The 20,253-nt window shown below is 45.6% G+C and overlaps 1 protein-coding gene across 1 annotated transcript in view; it reads left to right on the top strand.

Annotated features, from left to right (window-relative positions):
• Positions 1–19,514: 19,514 nt before the first annotated feature.
• Pptc7 (protein phosphatase targeting COQ7) overlaps positions 19,515–20,253 on the top strand; it is a 37,979-nt gene continuing 37,240 nt past the window's right edge. Inside the window, exon 1 of the mRNA XM_057764593.1 lies at positions 19,515–20,044. Coding sequence (XP_057620576.1) covers positions 19,813–20,044 — 232 coding nt within the window. The 5' untranslated portion in view covers positions 19,515–19,812. The remainder of the gene's footprint in view (positions 20,045–20,253) is intronic.

Raw genomic sequence — 20,253 nt, 5'->3', positions numbered from 1 at the left:
GAGTTCCAGACCCAAGACCCACAAAGTGGAGGTCAAGAACTGAATTCAGCAAGTTGTCCTCTGACCTCCATCCCCCCAATATAGAAAAAAAAAAGAGTTTTTAAGGACACTTAGAACTTACCATGGGCATGGACTCTAGAATCTTCTTTCAGAGAAGTCAAGAGGTCTCCCAGAAAATTATTCAGTTGAGCATTGTTAGTTTGAAGCAGAGCCTTAACTGGGATTCTCCCTCAGAAATAAAATGCTTCTTTTCATACACACACATAAAAAAATCTGTAAAAGACATTATTTACTATAACTTTTGTAGATTTTGGTTTGGTTTCATTTTTTGTTTGTTTTGTTCTGTTTTTTGAGAGGTTCTGGCTTTCTTGGAAATCACTATGCTAGACCAGGCTGGCCTTGAACTCACAGAGATCTACTCGCCTCTGCCTCCTGAATGCTTTGCTAGGAGTAAAGGTGTGCAAAACCATGCCTTTTATTTTTAATTTTTATTATTATTTGGAAAAGCCTACTTGCATTTTGAAAGCAGTTCAATTGGGCATGGTGACTCACTTACAACAGCAACTCCAGCACTTGGGAGGTGGAGACAAAAGGATCAGGAGTTCAAGGTCATCCTATGTTTCACAGGGAGTTTGAGCCAGCCTGAACTACATGACACCCTGTCTAAAAAAATCAAACTAATAAAAAACCCTAAAGTGTAAAAATATACAAACAAGTGAACAGACTAAGAAAGAGATCAGTAAGGTTCCTTAATCTCCACCTTCAGAGGAAAGTGCTGAAATACCAGAAGACATTGGTACTGTCATCTGTTCAGTGAGGGGAGAGGAGGGTACAAATGAAGATACAGGAACTGGAGGTGAGAGAGCATGCTCAAAAGTGCTGCCAGGACTGGAAGCCAAACTATTTCCCTTCTAGGAAGAACATCCAAAATTCGGAAACAAAATCAAGAGATAACAGTCCTTGGTGCCTGGTACATGACTCCCTTCGAGAGACTCACAGGGCTCCACCTGCCTTGGCCTTCAGAGTGCTGGGATCAAAGGTGTGCACCACCACACCTGGCTAGCTTCATCATTTGAACTGTTTGGTCTTTGGCAAGCTGAGTACCTTCTTGTAGTATGGGTGTCTGTGTGTGTGTCTCTCTGTCTCTGTCTCTGTGTGTGTGTGTCTGTCTCTGTGTCTGTATCTGTGTGTGTCTGTGTGTGTGTATCTGTGTGTGTGTCTGTCTGTGTCTGACTGTCTCTCTGTGTGTGTCTGTCTCTGTGTCTGTCTCTGTGTGTGTCTGTCTCTGTGTATGTGTATCTGTGTATGTCTGTGTGTGTGTCTGTCTCTGTGTGTGTATCTGTGTGTGTGTCTGTGTGTGTCTTGTCTCTGTGTGTGTATCTGTGTGTGTGTCTGTGTGTGTCTGTGTGTGTCTATGTGTGTGTCTGTCTCTGTGTGTGTATCTGTGTGTGTGTCTGTCTCTATGTGTGTCTCTGTGTGTCTCTGTGTGTGTATGTCTCTGTGTGTGTCTGTGTGTATGTCTCTGTGTGTGTCTGTGTGTGTCTGTCTCTGTGTGCGTGTCTGTGTGTGTCTGTGTGTTTCTGTGTGTGTCTGTGTGTGTGTCTGTGTGTCTGTCTCTGTGTGTTTCTGTGTGTGTCTGTGTGTGTGTGTCTGTCTCTGTGTATGTATCTCTGTGTGTGTCTGTGCGTGTGTGTGTATGTCTGTGTGTGTGTCTGTCTCTGTGTGTCTCTGTGTGTGTGTGTCTGTCTCTCTCTGTGTATGTCTGTGTGCGTAGGTTATTCTTTGTTGTTCTTCAGGCACTGCCCATCTTGTGTTTTGAGACAGGGCCTCTCATTGACTGGTGCTTGTCAAGCAGACAGGCTGCGTGGCTGGTGAGCCCCGGGAACCCCGGGAGTCTGCCTGTCTCGGGACTGCAAACTACTCACCTCCCATCTAGACATCTAGCATCAATCAGGTAGGTTCGAAGGCTCGAACTCGGGTCCTCACGCTGTGCAGCCTTCTCTTCAGTTCTTCCGTTTCCACTCTCCATGTTTCACTGGTCGTGGTTTAGGGTCGAGAGCTCTCCCTCTGCTGTTGGAGCAAGCCTCTGTACTGCAGGCACCTCCTGTGGGCTCCTTGGAGCAGGTATCTCTTTTTATTTATTGGATACAAGGAATTTTTTTCTGAATTTGCTTTGTGGACATTTCAACTTTTTCTGTCGTTACTATTTCTTTATTAATGTGTATTTGTTTTATATTCTAGATGGGAATTCCTTCTGTGTGCATGTGTCTGACCTCTGGAGTGGGAGTTACTAACGTGAGTGCTGGGAACTAAACTTGGGTCCTTTGAAAGAGCAGCAAGTTCCAGCCACGGAGGCATCACCTCAGCTCCTAGATACAAATTCTCTATTGCTTGTATGCATTATGGATTATTTTTCTCTTCCAACTTTCAGGAGGCTGAGCTGAGGATTGCTGTGAGTCTGAGGGTAGCCTGGGCTACATAGTGAGTTCCAGGCCAGGTTTGGATATAGAGGGAGACCCTCCAACCCAAATCAAAGCCCAAACCTGGGGTGGAGAATGGAGAGATGTCTCAGCAATTAAGAGCACTGACTGCTCTTCCAGAGGTCCTCAGTTCAATTCCCAGCAACCACAAAATGACTCACAACCATCTCTAGTGGGATCTGATAGCCTCTTCTGGCATAAAGTTGTACATGCAGATAGAACATTCATATTCTTGTTTTATTTATTTTATTGAGTTATACACTTTTCTCTGCTTCCCTTCCTTCCTCTCCCCCCCCCCTTCAGCCCTCTCCCATGGTTCCCATGTTCCCAATTTACTCAGGAGATCTTGTCTTTTTCTACATCCCATGTAGATTAGATCCATGTATGTCCCTCTTAGGATCCTCATTGTTGCCTAGGTTCTCTGGGATTGTGAATTGTAAACTGATTTTCTTTGCTTTATGTCTAAAAGCCACTTATGAGTGAGTACATATATTTGTCTTTCTGGGTCTGGGTTACCTCACTCAATATGTTTTCTAGCTCCATCCATTTTCCTGAAAAATTCAAGCTGTCATTATTTTTTTCTGCTGTGTAGTACTCCATTGTGTAAATGTACCACATTTTCCTTATCCATTCTTCGGTTGAGGGGCATTTGGGTTGTTTCCAGGTTCTGGCTATGACAAACAAAGCTTCTAAGAACATAGTTGAGCACATGTCCTTGTGGCATGATTGAGCATCCTTTGGATATATACACAAAAGTGGTATTGCTGGGTCTTGAGGAGGGTTGTTTCCTAATTTTCTGAGAAATTGCCACATTGATGTCCAAAGGGGTTGTACCAGCTTGCACTCCCACCAGCAATGCAGAAGTGTTCCCTTTTCCTCACAACCTCTCCAGCATAAGTTGTCATTAGTGTTTTTGATCTTGGCCATTCTTACAGGTGTAAGATGGAATCTCAGAGTTGTTTTAATTTGCATTACCCTTATAGCTAAGGATGTTGAACGTTTCCTTAAGTGTCTTTCAGCCATTTTAGATTCCTCTGTTGAGAGTTCTCTGTTTAGGTCTGTACTCCATTTTTTTTTTAATATTTAATTATTATGTATACAATATTCTGTCTGTGTGTATGCCTGCAGGCCAGAAGAGGGCACCAGACCTCATTACAGATGGTTGTGAGCCACCATGTGGTTGCTGGGAATTGAACTCAGGACCTTTGGAAGAGCAGGCAATGCTCTTAACCTCTGAGCCATCTCTCCAGCCCCCCTGTACTCCATTTTTATTGGAGTATTTGTTCTTTTGATGACCTATTTCTTGAGTTCTTTGTATATTTTGGAGATCTATCCTCTGTCTGATAGGCTGCCCTTTTGTCTTGTTGACCGTGTCCTTTATTTTACAGAAGCTCCTCAGTTTCAGGAGGTCCCATTTATTCATTATTTCTCTCAGTATCTATGCTACTGGGGTTATATTTAGGAAGTGGTCTCCCATGCCAATGCCTTCAAGTGTACTTCCCACTTTCTGTTCTATGAGGTTCAGTGTAGTTGACTTTATGTTGAGGTCTTTTATCCATTTGGACTTGAGTTTTGTGCATGGTGATAGATATGGATCTATTTTCATTCTTCTACATGTTGATATCCAGTTATGCCAGCACCATTTGTTAAATATGCTTTCATCTTTCCATTTGATATTTTTTGCTTCTTTGTCAAAAATCAGGTGATTGTAGGTGTGTGGATTAATATTTGGATCTTCGATTTGGTCCCGTTATTCCTCCTGTCTGTTTTTATGCCAGTACCAAGCTGTTTTCAGTACTGTAGCTCTGTAGTAGAGTTTGAAGTTAGGGATTGTGATGTCTCTAGAAGTTCCTTTATTGTACAGGATTGTTTTGGCTATCTTGGTTCTTTTGCTTTTCCATATAAAGTTGAGTACTGTTCTTTCGAGGTCTTTGAAGAATTTTGCTGGGATTTTGAGGGGCATTGCATTGAACTTGTAGATTGCTTTTGTTAAGATTGCCATTTTTACTTTATTTATTCTACCTACCCAAGAGCATGAGGGATCTTTCCTTTTCCTGATATCTTCAATTTCTTTCTTCAAAGATTTAAAGTTCTTGTCATAAAGGCCTTCCACTTGTTTGGTTAGAGTTACTCCAAGATATTTTATGCTATTTGTGGCTATTGTGAAGGGTGATGTTTCTCTGATTTCTTCCTCAGCCCATTTATCATCTGTGTAAAGGAGGGCTGCTGATTTATTTGAGTTAATCTTGTATCCTGATACATTACTGAAAGTGTTAATGAGTTGTAGAAGTTCCTTGGTAGAATTTCTGGGATTGCGTATTAAACTATCATATCATCAGCAAATAGTTGAGTTTGACTTCTTCTTTTCCGATTTATATCCCCCTTGATCTCCTTTTGTTGTCTTGTTGCTCTAGGTAGGACCTCAAGAACTATATTGCATAGATATGGAGAGAGTGGACAACCTTGTCTTGTTCCTGATTTCAGTGGAATCGCTGGGAGTTTCTCTCCATTTAGTTTGATGTCAGCTGTTGGCTTGCTGTATATTGCCTTTATTATGTTTAGATATGTTCCTTGTATTTCTGCTCTCTCCAAGACCTTTATCATGAAGGGATGTTGTATTTTGTCAAATGAGATGATCATGTGGTTTTTATTTTTCAGCTTGTTCATATGGTGGATTATGTTGACAGATTTTTGTATGTTGAACCATCCCTTCATCTCTGGGATGAAGCTGACTTAACCATGGTGAATGATTTTTCTGATGTGTTCTTGGATTCGATTTGCCAGTATTTTATTGAGTATTTTTGCATCAAGAACATTTATATTCTTAAAATAGATACATCTTCTTTTTTAAAAAAAATAACCCAAAGGGGCTGAAGAGATGGCTGAGTGGTTAAGAGCATTTGCTGCTCTCAAAGAGGACCTGGGTGCAGGTTCCAGTACTCATATGCCAACTCATATCCATCTGTAATTCCAATTCCAAGGATCTAGGAGATCCTATGCCCTCTTCTAACTCTTTGAATACCAGGCACACACATGGCACAAAGCAAAAAAAGGAAAAAAATAGTGTTTCCCCAAATATGGCTTTTCTTCCTTGCTTTTTTTCTCTTTTATAGCATAATGGGGTGAGGTCAGGTCCTGGGGCTGGAGTCCAGAACCTTATGCATATTAGATAAGTGGTCCATCACTGAACTCTAGTCCCCGGCCCTGAGGTTTTAACTTTATAACTAAAGATAAGGGCTGCTGAGATGGTTCCGTGGTTAAAGGTGCCTGCTACTAAGCTTGATGACCTGAGTTCAATCCCTGGAACCCATACGAAGATGGAAGGGTAGAACCTACTTCTTCAAGATATCCTCTGGCCTCTGTATTCATGATGTGGCACACACATATGCCAAACACACAAATAAATAAATAAATAAATAAATAAATAAATAAATAAACAAACAATAAGCAAATGTAATTTTAAGACAGGTTTATGCTAGATGTGGTGACACACATCTTTTATTCAAGCACAGGAGAGGCAGAGGCAGGAGGATCTCTGTAAGCTTGAGGGCAGCACAGTCTATATAAAGAATGCTAAGTCAGCCAAGGCTATATACTGGAACCTGGTCACACAAAACAAATTGTGGGCCAGTAAGATTGCTCAGTGGGTTAAGACACTTGACACACAAGCCTAATGACCTGAATTCTACTCCTGAACCCATATGGTAGAAGGAGAAAATGAACACGCACACACAAACCCACATGTGAATGCACATGTGTACCCACTAATATGTAAATGTAGTAAACAATAATATGTTTTTAATAAATGAACAGTGAGATGACTCATTGGGAAGAGCTTGCCACACAAGCTCAGTCTGTAATTGGAGTTGGATCCCTAGGACCCACATAAAGGTGAGAGAGAATCAACCCCATAAAGTTGTCCTCTGAACCTCCACACACATACACACCCCCACAAACATTATATACACACATAATAATAGATAAAAGTTTTAAATAATAAAAGGTTAAAATGTTTCCTTTTCCTGAAGGCTGGAGAGATGGCTCAGCAGTTAACAGCACTGGCTGCTCTTCCAGAGGACCTGGTCCAATTCCTAGCACCCACATGACAGCTCACAGCTGTCTGTAACCCCTGTTCCAAGGGATCTGACAGCCTCATACAGACATATCTTCAGGAAAAAACCAATGTACGTAAAAAGCAAATAAATTAATTTTTCAAAAATTTGCTTTTACTGCCTGGAGTTTGTTTTTATTTTCCTTTGTTTTTTCTTCATTTTGTTGAATTTATTTATTTATTTATTTATTTTTGGTTTTTCGAGACAGGGTTTCTCTGTGGCTTTGGAGCCTGTCCTGGAACTAGCTCTGTAGATCAGGCTGGTCTCGAACTCACAGAGATCCGCCTGCCTCTGCCTCCCAAGTGCTGGGATTAAAGGCGTGTGCCACCATTGCCCGGCTATTTGGTTTTTCAAGACAGGGTTTCTCTGTAACTTTGGAGCCTTTCCTAGAACTAGCTCTTGTAGCCCAGGCTGGCCTTGAACTCACAGAAATCCACCTGCCTCTGCCTCCCTAGTACTGGGATTAAAGGCGCGAGCCACCACCGCCTGGCCCGTGGTTGCTGGGAATTGAACTCAGGACCTTTGGAAGAGCAGGCAATGCTCTTAACCACTGAGCCATCTCTCCAGCCCCTATTTTTTTGTTTTTGTTTTCTTCCCCCAAGGTGGGATTTCTCTGTGTGTATTCCTGACAGTCCTGGAACTCGCTCTGTAGACTATGCTGGTCTCGAACTCAGAGGTCCACTTGCCTCTGCTGCCCAAGCACTGGAATTAAAGGTGTCCACCACCACCACCCAGCTCTTTTTGTGGAATTTGTACATAAAGTCAGATCAAATTAACTTTTATTTTGATCCAAAGTCTCTATATGTAGTTTAGACAGGCTCTGAACTCTTTGTGAAAAACAATTACCGGGCTGGAGAGATGGCTCAGAGGGTAAGAGCACTCACTGGCTGCTCTTCCAGAGGTCCGGAGTTCAATTCCCAGCAACCACATGGTGGCTCACAGCCATCTGTAATGAGACCTGGTGCCTTCCTTGCCAGCAGTACATTGTATGCTTAATAAATGAATAAATAAATCTTTAAAAAAATTACCATGGTGTGTGTATTTACACAGGTACCATAGTGCAGATATGGAGACCAGAAGACAACTTGCAGGTTCCAGGGATCAAGCTCAGGTCATTAGTCTTGGTGGCAAGTGCTTTACCTGCTACGTCAGCTTCCAGAGAATGGAACTACAGGCTTACGTCACAAAACCCATGTTTCAGTTTAAATCCTCCCAGAGGGATCACTAATCTTGACACACACAGAGACATACACACAGACACATACACCTCAATTTCTTCGGTTTCCTAAGACTTGTGGGTCTTTTCTCCCCTCTTAAAGCCTCTTTGGGGGCCTGGAAAGCTTCTTTCCCTCTCACACCTGCCGGATCTGTCTCCTGGGAAAGGCTTCCAGCCTAGGCCATCCTGGCAGGTGACTGTAAGCATATCTTTTAGAACAATTCAGTCCTTCTTGACGTCAGGAGCAAGCCTGTTTCCATCTGCCTGCGGCTCTCAGGCATCAGCTTCCTTCACTCTTTTCATTTTCTGCTTTGTGTGGAAAGACAAGGACCTACTTCCACTTGTCTTTCTTACATACTTTACTCATTTATGGTCTCAGCATGTAGCCCTGGCTGGCCTGGAACTCTATGTAGACTAGGTTGGCCTTGAAAGACTTATTTATTTGTGTGTGTGAGTACTCTCTTTGCACATACGCATGCATGATGGAAGAGGGCACCAGACAGAAGAGGGTATCAGATCCCATTATAGATGGTTGTAAGCCACCATGTGGATGCTAGGAATTGAACTCAGGAACCCATAAGCCATCTCTCTAGCCTCCAGGCTGGCCTTGAACTCAAAAAGATCTGACTGCCGCTGCCTCCCCAGTGCTGGGATTAGAAGCCAGTACCATTGACCTCGACCCTTTTCATTTTTTAAATTTCAAAATTTTAATTTATTTATTTGGAGGCAGAAAGGGCAGGGAGTAGTACAGGAGCAATGTTTGCCTAGCATTCAGGAGGCCATGAGTTCAATTCCCAGCACCACCTAAATAACAGGGTGGGGCTGGTGAGATAGTTCACCAAATAATTGTGCCTGCTGCCAAGCCTGATAACTCCAGTTTGATCCCAGAGATCCACATAATAAGAATTAAACTGGCAGAGGTAAATGAAAGAATAAATACTTAGATCCGCCTTAAGGGCAAGAGCCAACTTTTTGTTTGGGGGCATTTGAGGGCAGAGGCCAGTTTTGGGCTTCCAGGATAGGGTTCCTGGGATTGAACTCGGATCACTAACGCTTGCAAGCTCATTTGCCTGCTGAGCCATCTTGCCCGTAAGAGCCAACTTTTACTGGCCTGAGAGGGGTGCCTGGAGATGCAGCAGCACAGTACCCACTGCCGCAGGGAGAACTGTCATGCGTAGGGGGCAGGGGTTCCCTGATCCAGAAACAGTTTTGCTGGATAAACAACTTGTTCTAGATATGTCAGATTGCCTATTTTTGCAGCCTCTGGGTATGTGAGGTGGGTTAGCCATGGTCCAGGGATTTCATGAGCAGCAGACTTCCTGTACCTTGGGCCTGTGTTAGAACCCTGTTTTAGGGGATGGGGTATTTTCCCTAAAGATAGTGGAAGGAGAGAGCTGATTCCTGCAGGTTGTCCTTTGACCACTATACACAGGCCATGGCATGTGAATGCACACGTATATACAATTAATGAATGTTAAAAAAAAAATGTTCAGCCGGGCGGTGGTGGCGCACACCTTTAATCCCAGCACTTGGGAGGCAGAGGCAGGCGGACCTCTGTGAGTTCGAGGCCAGCCTGGTCTACAAGAGCTAGTTCCAGGACAGGCTCCAAAACCACAGAGAAACCCTGTCTCGAAAAACAAAAACAAAAGCAAACAAACAAAAAAAATGTTCAGACAGGGTCTCACACTGCTGCCCAGGCTAGCCTCAAATTCATCATCTTCCTGCCATTGCCATCTTGAATACTTATGTTACGGCACGGGTCACCCTGCCTGTGTTAATTTGTGTTCACTAATAAAAACGTACTAATATGTTATGCTCAAATACTCCTATATCCATGGCTAGGGTTATACAACTTGTCTGAAACATGCTGCAGGCAGTGAAATCTCCACCAACTGGCACCTAGCAGTTTAGGCAGGCCGCCTCCGGGACAGACAGGCTTTTCCCCAATCATCTAATCTCGGCCCTAGCTACACAAATGCTGTGTGTCCCCCCTCTCCCCCCCAAGCCTTCCTCCTGCAGGTGAGTTCCAAGGCCAGCCCCAGAAGCCTTTGTCCTTAGATCTTTGCTGGTTACAACCCAACAGAACAATTTCGGCTATCTCAAACCACCCAGAATCTACAGTTAAATTACCTTTAAACCTAAGACCCCGATTGCACCAAAAATCTGATCTTTGTGTGTTATTTAGCCCCCCTCAAGGGTTGGTCCTCGTGTGTGTCTCTTGGAGCTCTCCGAGAGCAGCATCAGTGAACACGTTGGGTTTTGTGTGGAGACAGACACTGGTAACATTGCTGTGCAAATCAGGACACTAGAAATCTAAACTCTGTGTGCAAATCTCACAGGAGACCCAGCTTGGTCAGACACAGCCTCCGTCGGGATCAAACTAATTTTGCTAGTCCCAGGCTGGGTTACTTCAGGGTCTAGGTATCTACGGTATCAGTAGAAGGCATGCTTTGAGGGTCCGGACAGCTCGAGAAAGAAAAAGGAGGGACAGGTTATACACCCAGCATCTTCTTCAGATGCTTGCCGGAAGTCAGAAATTTCCTTCAGTGATTTCAGGGCTGTTCCCTCTCTATGCAAATAAGCAGAGCCACTCCCTCTCACAGCCACTTTGTGGTGGGAACTCTGTTCTTGACTCTGTTATGGTAGCCATGGGAGCTAGTCACGTGATTCGTCTGTTCCGTCTCCAGTTTTGCAAGTCAAAGCCAGAGGCTTAAGTCCTAGGTGAACCTCTTGTGATTTGTGTTTGAGGGAGGCTGGGTTTCATTAGGGGCTTCAACGAATGCCACAGTTGGTTCTTCCCGAGAAGCCCAAGAGGCAGAGTCCCAGGTTTACATCTCACCTGCTCACTTTCTACACGATCTCAAAGCCGGTTTCATTGGTTTCACGCTGGTCAGGTGCTTCCTTTTCCGACCCATGACTGACCAAGAGAATATGAAGTGCTGATTGGCCAGAACCGGGTCCTGTCTCTACTTTGTGTATGAGCGGATGTATTCTTGAGTGCGTGTGCGTAGGTCCTCATGCTTGTCAGCCAAGCCATCTCTCCAGTCCCAGTGTGCTTACTCGTGGAACATTGGTCCAAGTGCACAAATCTCAGAGAACAAACTTCTATTATTAGAGAATGGAGAGGAGGTTACGGGTGTCGTCTGGAGGGGAAAGCATGACCGCCCCATCCCAGCAAAGCAATAAGAGACCTGGTGGAGCTGAGTCCCATCCTAGTCATAGCCTCTAGGAGGCGCTTAGACACCTCCCCAGCTCTCCAGTTTAAACCAGTAACACCCGACCATCCATTGGCTTCTTAGGGGAAGTTTTGGAGGATTTTTTTGTTTTGCTTTCAAGACAGGGTTTCTCTGTGTAGCTCTGGCTGTCCTCAAACTCAGTGTGTAGGCCAGGGTAGCCTCGAACTTACAGAGATCCGCCCGCCTCTGTCTTCTGTGGGCTGGGATTAAAGGTGTATGCCACCATGCTTAACAAAAAACAAAACAAAACAAAACAAAACAAAAAAACAGAAAAAACACAATGTCTCACTATTTAGCCCCAGCTTGCCTGGAATGCTCTATGTAGTCAGATTCATAGAGAGCCACCTGCCTCTGACCTGTGTCTTGGGATTACAAATGTGCTTTCATGTAGCTGTGGGATAACTTTTTTATTCACTCCCCTTTCCTCAGCTGTAAAGCAGATTGCTTGTTCTTTGTGACCTCAAAGGTTTACCCAGGCTGGTCTGTCATTAGATGTTTACTTAGTGCCTGTTAAATAACAGGCACTCCACTGGGCCCTTGAGATACAGTGCTGTAAGAAGCAGAGGCGATGGATACTATTCCTTGCTCTTGGGAAACCTCACTTTTACCCAGACACTAAAGAAAATAAATATTATGACCAAGTGAAGACGGGACAAGACTGACGTGTGTGTGCATGTGTGTGTGTGTGTGTGTGTGTGTGTGTGTGTGTGTGTGTGTATCTCACAGAGTCCAGAGTTTGCAATAGGAGGTAGTAAAGTAAAGCATTCTCAAGGGTGAGTGGGTGAGTAAGGGGCCACGAAGCATTGGATGGTTTCAGTGTCAGAGGTGCTGGAAGCAAAGCGCACAGTGCAAGCTCGGTATATGACACCATCCAGCCCTGATTTCCACCATCACCACTTCTATTAACTGGAGAGTGCAAACAATTGGTAGCCAGCTGTGGGGATGCAGACCTACAACCCCAGTAACTCAGGAGGCGGAGGCAGGAGGACTGTGGGCTTAAGGGAGCCTGGGAAACCAGGAAACCCTTTTCAAAATAGTTAAAAGGGGTTCAGGGCTGGGGATGTAGCCCAACAGGACAACACTTGCTTGGTGTACTAGTTGCTTTTCTCGATGCTGTAATAAAATACTGGCCACAAGCAATTTAAGAGAGGAAGGGCTTGTTTGGGTTCACAGTTTGAAGGTACAGTCCACCATGATGGGGAAGTCTGGCGGAAGGAGTTTGAAGCAGATGATCATGTGGCATCTATGGCCCCGTCCTGAGACTCTGAGTTTACCCCTGGAACTCGGTAGGAGCTGAGAATCCTGATATCCAGAGTCAGGAAGCAGAGGGAGATAATCGCCCGTGCTCAGCTGGCCACCTTTGTTTTACCAAATGGAACGCAATGGAACGGTACTACATTAGGGTGGAGCTTCCCACCTAATTAGCCCAGTCTAGAAATCCCTTATACCCAGAGCTTTGTCTTGTATGCAAGTCTAGATCCCTACAAGTTGGCACTCAATTCAAGCACCACACCTAGCTTGCTTGAGGTTTTAGGTTCACTCCCAAGAACCACTAAATAAATGCTAAGTAAATAAATGAAGCGCGGGGTACCTGGGTTGATATTGTGTACCCCCAAGCTAGCATGGGTGACCCTTTCTCGGTCCTTTTTAATTGACATATAATTCACACTCCATGAAATTCTCTTTACAGTCTACTATTTATGGCTATTACGGACTTTATAGGACCGTGCCACGATTGTCACTGTGTGATTCCAGAATCTGAAGTCCCGCAGAGCAACCTCGTGCCATATGTCACTGACCCTCCAGCTTCCTTTCCCATCAGGCCTGGCGACACTAATCCGCTTTCTCACTGAATGGACTGTCCTATTCTGTACATTTATAGAAGTGGAAGCTTGGTGTCTGGCTTCTTTCTTTTTTCTTTTTCTTTCTTTCTTCTTTCTCTTTCTTTCTCCTTCTTCCTCTCTCTCTCTCTCTTTTTTTTTTTTTAGACAAGGTTTTTCTATGTAGCCCTGGCTGTCCTGGAATTCAGAGATCTCTCTGTCTTTACCTCAGGATAGAAAGTGTGTTTCAGGGCTGGAGAGATGGCTCAGCGGTTAAGAGCATTGCCTGTTCTTCCAAAGGTCCTGAGTTCAATTCCCAGCAACCACGTGGTGGCTCACAACCATTTGTAATGAGGTCTGGTACCCTCTTCTGGACTTCAGGCATACACGCAGAAAGAATATTGTATACATAATAAATAAATAAATAAATAAGTATTAAAAGAAAAGAAAAGAAAGTGTGTTTCACTCTACTTGGCATCCATCTTTTTTTTTTAAGATTTATTTATCATGTATACAATGTTTTGCCTGCATGTATGCCTCCAGGCCAGAAGAGGGCACCAGATCTCATTACAGATGGCTGTGAGTCACCATGTGGTTGTGGGGAATTGAACTCAGGACCTCTAGAAGAGCAACCAATGCTCTTAATCGCTGAGCCATCTCTCCAGGCCCCACGTCTTTAAAAAAAAAATTTTTTTTTTATTATCTATTGTAGTCTGAATGAGAGTATGCCTTGGCACACATGGAGACAGTGGAAGACCACCTTCAGGGGTGTATTTCCTCCCTCTACCATTTGGGTCCCAGGGATTAAAACAGATGCTCAGGTCTAGCAGCAAGCACCTTTGCCCACTGAGCCATCTTGACAATCTCAGCTTCTTTCACTAAAAGGGTTTTTAAGGTTCGTCCTTGTTATCATGTGTAAAAATACTGAATTCCTTTTTGTGAGGAAGATGTGCATTCTGACTTTCCTTGCTCACTGTTACTGGATCTCTTTTAAATCCTGGGCTTAATTTTAAGTCCCACTCTGCCTTGCCTTTGGAACAGCAATCTCTCTTCCTCCTGCTTTTTGTTTCTTCTTTCAGAAAGGGTCCTAAAAGTCCAGTCATGGTGGTGCACACCTTTGATTTCAGCATCTGGGAGGCAGAGGCAGGCAGATCTCTGTGAGTTCGAGGCAGCCTGGTGTACAGAGCAAGTTCCAGCATAGCCAGGGTGACACAGAGAAACCCTGTCTTGAAAAAAAAAGAAAGAAAGAAAGAAAGAAAGAAAGAAAGAAAGAAAGAAAGAAAAAGAAAGAGAAAAAAGGAAGAAAGAAAGGGTCTTAAGCAGCCTGTGCTGGCCTGGAACTCACCACGTGGCAGAGGATGACCTTGAACTCCCCTGCTTCCACCACCTCCTGAGTGAAAAGAGTACCAGTATTCCTTGGTTTATGTGTGCTAGGGATAAACCTGAGGCCACCTGCATGCTGTGAGCACCCTACCTGCTGAGTGCCACCACCTAGGAGGCTACTTCTTCGTGTGTTCTGCTGTTCTCCACCCTTTGGGGCAACTTCTCCTTCCTGATCCCGCCTCCTTTACTTGACTGATGGTGGTTGCTTTTTCTCTCCACTCTCTCAGGGTCAACCTCCTCCCAGCCTTGCCTCGGCGGCTGCTTTTAACCTAATGAGTGCTTAGCAAGTATCTGTTCACTTGCCTGGTATTGCCATAACTCACTGGTGCTAAACCAGCAGTGATTGTATCCCCAGGGGTACTGCCAACAGCTCAGACATGTTCAGTTATCCCTCCAGGAGGGGCAGTGTTACCAGCATCTTGTGGATACAGATCCGGGGATGCTGCTGCCTGTCACCTCTGGTGTCCAAGGCAGCCTCTCCATCAAAGACATATCCTGTCCCAAATGTCAATAGTATCAGTGTTGAGAAATCTGACCACCAATTAACAGCGAGTGTTCCTTTGGGTTAGGCTAGCAAAAAGGAGAGCAGGAAGCTCTCATTAGAAAACACATGCCTCTTTTTTCCTTTCTTAGGCGACCAGGCTATGGCAATCCCCATGCAAAGTTTTTTCATAATGCCACAGAGGTGCCCCGAGAGCCCAGATGATATTTTCACCACTTCTTGGCCCCTGAGAGCAGCAACTGACCTCCCAGGAATCCTTGAAGTGCTAGGAATGTAACTCAGCTCAGGGTTTCTCAAGTCCAGCAAAATGTCAAATCTGAATTGTAGCCTGAAGGGAGGGAGAGAGAGAGAGAGAGAGAGAGAGAGAGAGAGAGAGAGAGAGAGAGAGAGAGAGAGAGAGAGGTGTTTGCAAAGTCCTCTCCCCTGGCTTCTCTGGTGAAACTTCAGAGCTGGTGCTGGAACTGGTGATTCCAGGGAACCTCTTGTTTAACCCCCTAACCCCCCAAACACAAAAGTACACAGGAGCTCTGAGAAAGGACTGCTAGCTACATGCCTCACAGAGCAACCAGCCAGGAAAAATCTCAGTGGCTTCAAATTCTAGGCATATGATCCCCAAAGTCACCACATTGAGACCAGCAGCCCCATCACGGCAGAGGCTACTGGCTTTCTTGGGACAGAGGTTATGGCAAATGCCAGGCAAGTGAGCCACCTGTGTTCCCACTGGCCCAATCCAACCGGTTCTCGTGACTGACACGGAAATTGGGTAATTATACACGCCTTGAAAATAAGTTTGACTGGTCTGCGGGAGTCGGACAAGGCAAGGAACAGGGGTTGACACGCTGTCTTAAAAAAACTTGTCCTTGGGGTAGGATTACCTGACTGGCTGGGACTGGCTAGAGGTGAGCGTGGTTTAAAGAGCAACCTTTAGCCCAGTTGGCAGAGACAGAAATGCCAGAGGATTCCAGAGAGGCACTGCCCTTTCTTCTGGACATGCACTGATTCTTGAAGCATATATACATGTATATATAGCAAGGGCGGATGCTTTCCTTTTTATTCCAAAAGTGAACTATTTTATCCGTATATCCAACTATGGCCGCTCACTCTGGAAAGTGATTTATCAGGCTTAATTCTGATGGAAACTGTTGTGTTCCAGAAGCTTAGACTTGGCACACTGTGAACTGCATAAATGTTTAAGGATGAGAGGACTTAGGGTGACATAGCAATGTGTGTTTGTGTTGAGTATGTAATTGGCAGCACTGTAGGTGTTATTAAAAAGCTATATATATATGTGTGTATGTGTGTGTGTGTATATATATATATATATATATATTATATATTAGTTTATAAGACAGGGTTTCTCTGTGTAGCCCTGGCTGGAATTTGCTCTGTAGATCAGGCTGGCCTTGAACTTAGAAAGATTCACCTACCTCTGCCTTCCGAGTGTTGGGATTAAAGGCATGTACCACCACTGCTCAGCAAGAAAGTATAATTTTTTAAATGGAACTTTACATAGGAATCTCCAAAGTAGCTGTCATCCTGTTTGAAGTGAATTTGGGAAAAGGCAAATATTCCTGGATGAGATATTTTTATGCTACCATTAAATTATAGGGCTTGAGAGTTGGCTCAGCAAGTACAGACACTTACTGTGCAATTCTGGAAACCTGAGCTTGGTCCTTAACCCACATAAAGGCGGCAGGAGAGAGTCAGCTCCTGATAGCTGTGCTCTGACATTACACTTGCACCATGGCATGCCCCAACTCTCCACATCATGCGCATGCAAGCGTGCATGATGTGGAGATGCATGCGCACACGCACGCACATGCACACACACACAGAGGCTTGTACACAATAAGTTAAACTAAAATTGTTCAGTCCTGAGTTACTAAAGGCCAGTTCTATTTGTGAATTCCATCTATCCAACCATTTCCTTCCATCCTTTTATTATGTGTGATTCCAAGCCCATTGTTCTTTCTTTTGCCCAACAGACCAGACATTTACAAACTCCTCTCTTGTATGTCAAGCATTATATTAAACCCTGACAATATGATGTCAATTTATCTCTACTCTTGAGGAACCTGAACTGTAGTGAAATACTCATTCATTGAAAGAACTATTGATTGTTTGCCCAAATGGCAAACAACAGAAAACACAGGACCCTCAGCTATGGAATCACATCCTAATTGGTAGGAAACTAAGGACAGAGGTATGGAGGCAGCTGTGCACGTAACAGGAGGCCAGTCAGCAACAAAACGCCAAATTGGTAGAAAAGGTATTTGGGACCTAGATTATATACCACACCTACCGGCTAGGGTGGGAAACCTGTCCAAAAACGCATAACAGTAATATATATATATATATATATGAGCTAAACTGGGCATGGCCTATAATGCCCAGCAATTAGCATGTGGAGGCAGGAGAATCAGGTGTGAGTTCAAGGTCAGCCTTGACTAGATAGAAAGTTCAAGGTTAGCCAAAGTTACAGGAGACCCTGTCATAAAAATAAAGTAATCATGGGCTGGAAAAATGATTCAGTAGTTAAGAGCATGGGCTGCTCTTCTAGAGACCTGGGTTTGATTACCACCACCCACAAGGTATAGCGAGGAGCTGTGGGCCACTTCCCGCCGCCCCGGCTCCTGCACCGGCTAGCTTTACCCAAAATAACAACACACAAATTGTATTCTTTTAAACACTGCCTGGCCCATTAGTTTTAGCCTCTTATTGGCTAATTCTCACATCTTTTTTTTTTTTTTTTGGTTTTTCGAGACAGGGTTTCTCTGTAGCTTTGGAGCCTGTCCTGGAACTCCCTTTGTAGACCAGGCTGGCCTCGAACTCACAGAGATCCGCCTGCCTCTGCCTCCCGAGTGCTGGGATTAAAGGCGTGCGCCACCACCGCCCGGCTTAATTCTCACATCTTGACTAACCCATTTCTAATAATCTGTGTAGTACCACAAGGTGGTGGCTTACCGGGAAAGATTTAGCATGTCTGACCTGGCGGCTGGCTCCATGGCGTCTGACCCAGAGAGGACAGGCATGTCGATTGCCTCACTCCCTCTTCCTCCCAGAATTCTGTTCTGTCTACTCCACCTACCTAAGGGCTGGCCTATCAAATGGCCAAGGCAGTTTCTTTCTTTCTTTCTTTTTTTTTTTTTTTTTTTATTTTTCGAGACAGGGTTTCTCTGTAGCTTTTGGTTCCTGTCCTGGAACTAGCTCTTGTAGACCAGGCTGGCCTCGAACTCACAGAGATCCACCTGCCTCTGCCTCCCAAGTGCTGGGATTAAAGGCGTGCGCCACCACCGCCCGGCGGCAGTTTCTTTATTAACCAATGAAATCAACACAAAACAGAAGACCTTCCCACATCAACAAGGCAGCTCACAACTGTCTGTAACTCTAGTTCTAAAGGACCTAACGCTCTCTTCTGGCTCCCATGGGCAACTGCACACATATGACCCATAAAATGAAAAAATAAATCTTTAAAAATTCCCTTAAAATAATAAGAAAGAGGCTGGGCAGGGTAGCACCCTTTTAATCCCAGCACTCGGGAGGCAGATGCAGGTGGATCTCTGTGAGTTCGAGGCCAGCCTGGTCTACAAGAACTAGTTCCAGAACAAGCTCCAAAGCTACAGAGAAACCCTGTCTTGAACACCCCCTCCCGCCAAAAAAAAGAAGAAAAAGAATCCTTGCTAGCTGTTATTCAACTGAAATAATTTCTGAGGGAAATAACTTACAGTAGTCAGAATTTGAGGAAGGCTGCTTAATATTTTTGTTAGAGCTAGGCTGAGAACTTTAGAAGAAAATAAAAATAAGTGGCCCCTCTTTCCTTCCTCCTCTGTCTGGTTGTGTGTGTGTGTGTGTGTGTGTGTGTGTGTTTGAGACAGGGTCTATGTAACCTTGACTTCCCTGTAACTCGCTATGTAAATCAGGCTGACCTCAAGCAGATCTTCTTACCTTTGCCTGCCAACTGCCAGGGATTAAAGATATGTGCTGTCACGCCTGGTCCTTTCTTTCTGCCAAGAGATGGGCCATGTAAAAGGCAGCAGCTGTGGCAGGAGAGAGAAAGGGGCCTCATTACTGTCAGTTCTCAGCCCTCCACAGTGTCTAACTCAGAGGTAGGGAGATTGTCAAGCTTAGAACCCCGGCACAGACGTTTTAGACATGGGCTTTCAAGGTATCTTAATTGTGGAAATGTTAGTTTTGTATACTGCTGTTTCTTACTGCATATTGCAACATATAGAACCTCAATCTTGGTTTCTTACACAGTTATGAAAAGGAATGAATGGTGTGTGGGCGTGAAAGAAATTGTTAAACCGGGGATGGTGGTGCACAATTTGTAATCGCAGTGCTTGGAAAGTTGTAGGCAAGGAGATCAGGAGTTCAAGGCCAACCTTGGCGACAGAATGAGTTTGAGGTCAGCCTGGGCTCCATGAGACTCTTAAAAATCCGAAAAGAGGGACAAAAGAGATAGGGAAAAGAGAAAAAAAGGACTCTGCTCTTATCTCCCCCCCAAAAAAACCAAAACCAGTCTACTCTTCATTCTTATTAGTTTAAGATCCTCTGGGAAATCAAAAGCCTGGATCCCAGGTAGCCAAGACTAAGGCTACTATAACTGGCTGAACTACAACTCCCAGGAGACTCCGCGCCCACACCCTTTGCGCAAGCTCAATTCCAATAACTACATTGGGCTGCGAACCAGAAGGGGCGGGGCTTGAACTTGAGCCGCGATTAGGGGGCGGGCCCGGGGCGGGGCCGAAGAGGGGGCGGCGCTGCTGGCGCGGCCCGGAACACGCTAGTGGAGCGGAAGATGGCGGCGGTTGCGGCGGATGCAGCCGGGACCTCAGTTTGGCTGAGGCGGAGAAGCCGCCGGCTCTGACCTCGCTCTGGCTCCAGTGCGTGCGGCGGAGCGTGTGCGAGGCCCCGTGCGGCGGGCAGGGGCGGTGGTGGCCAGTGCGCGCCGCCCCGAGGAACGCCCCGGCGGCGCTGCTGCAGCTGAGGAAAGAGCCGGCTCCGGGCCTCGGCGTCCTCCGGTGCCCCGAGCCCCGCGCCTCCTCGGGGGGGCGGCGGCGGCGATGTTCTCGGTCCTGTCGTACGGGCGGCTGGTGGCCCGCGCCGTCCTCGGCGGCCTGTCGCAGACCGATCCCAGGGCGGGCGGCGGTGGCGGCGGTGGCAGCGGCGACTACGGGCTGGTGACGGCGAGCTGCGGCTTCGGCAAGGACTTCCGTAAGGGCCTGCTTAAGAAGGGTGCGTGCTACGGGGACGACGCGTGCTTCGTGGCCCGCCACCGCACGGCCGACGTGTTGGGTGAGTTCCTCGGCCCCGGGTTCGTCTCCTGGGGACTCCGGAGTGCGAGGCTTCCCTGCCTCCTCCGCGGAGCGCAGCGCCCCTCCAAGCACCCCAAGAATCGTTTTCTGCCTCACGATCCCCCCCACTTTAGTGGTGAGGAAACCGAGGGGCAAAGCGGTGGAGCCACGTGCCCAAGGTCACCGCCTTGGGAATGTGTCCAGTCTGTC

Source organism: Chionomys nivalis, chromosome 3, assembly GCF_950005125.1.
Source record: "Chionomys nivalis chromosome 3, mChiNiv1.1, whole genome shotgun sequence".
In the NCBI taxonomy this organism is placed as follows: Eukaryota; Metazoa; Chordata; class Mammalia; order Rodentia; family Cricetidae; genus Chionomys; species Chionomys nivalis.
This window is presented reverse-complemented; position numbering and strand designations above follow the sequence as displayed.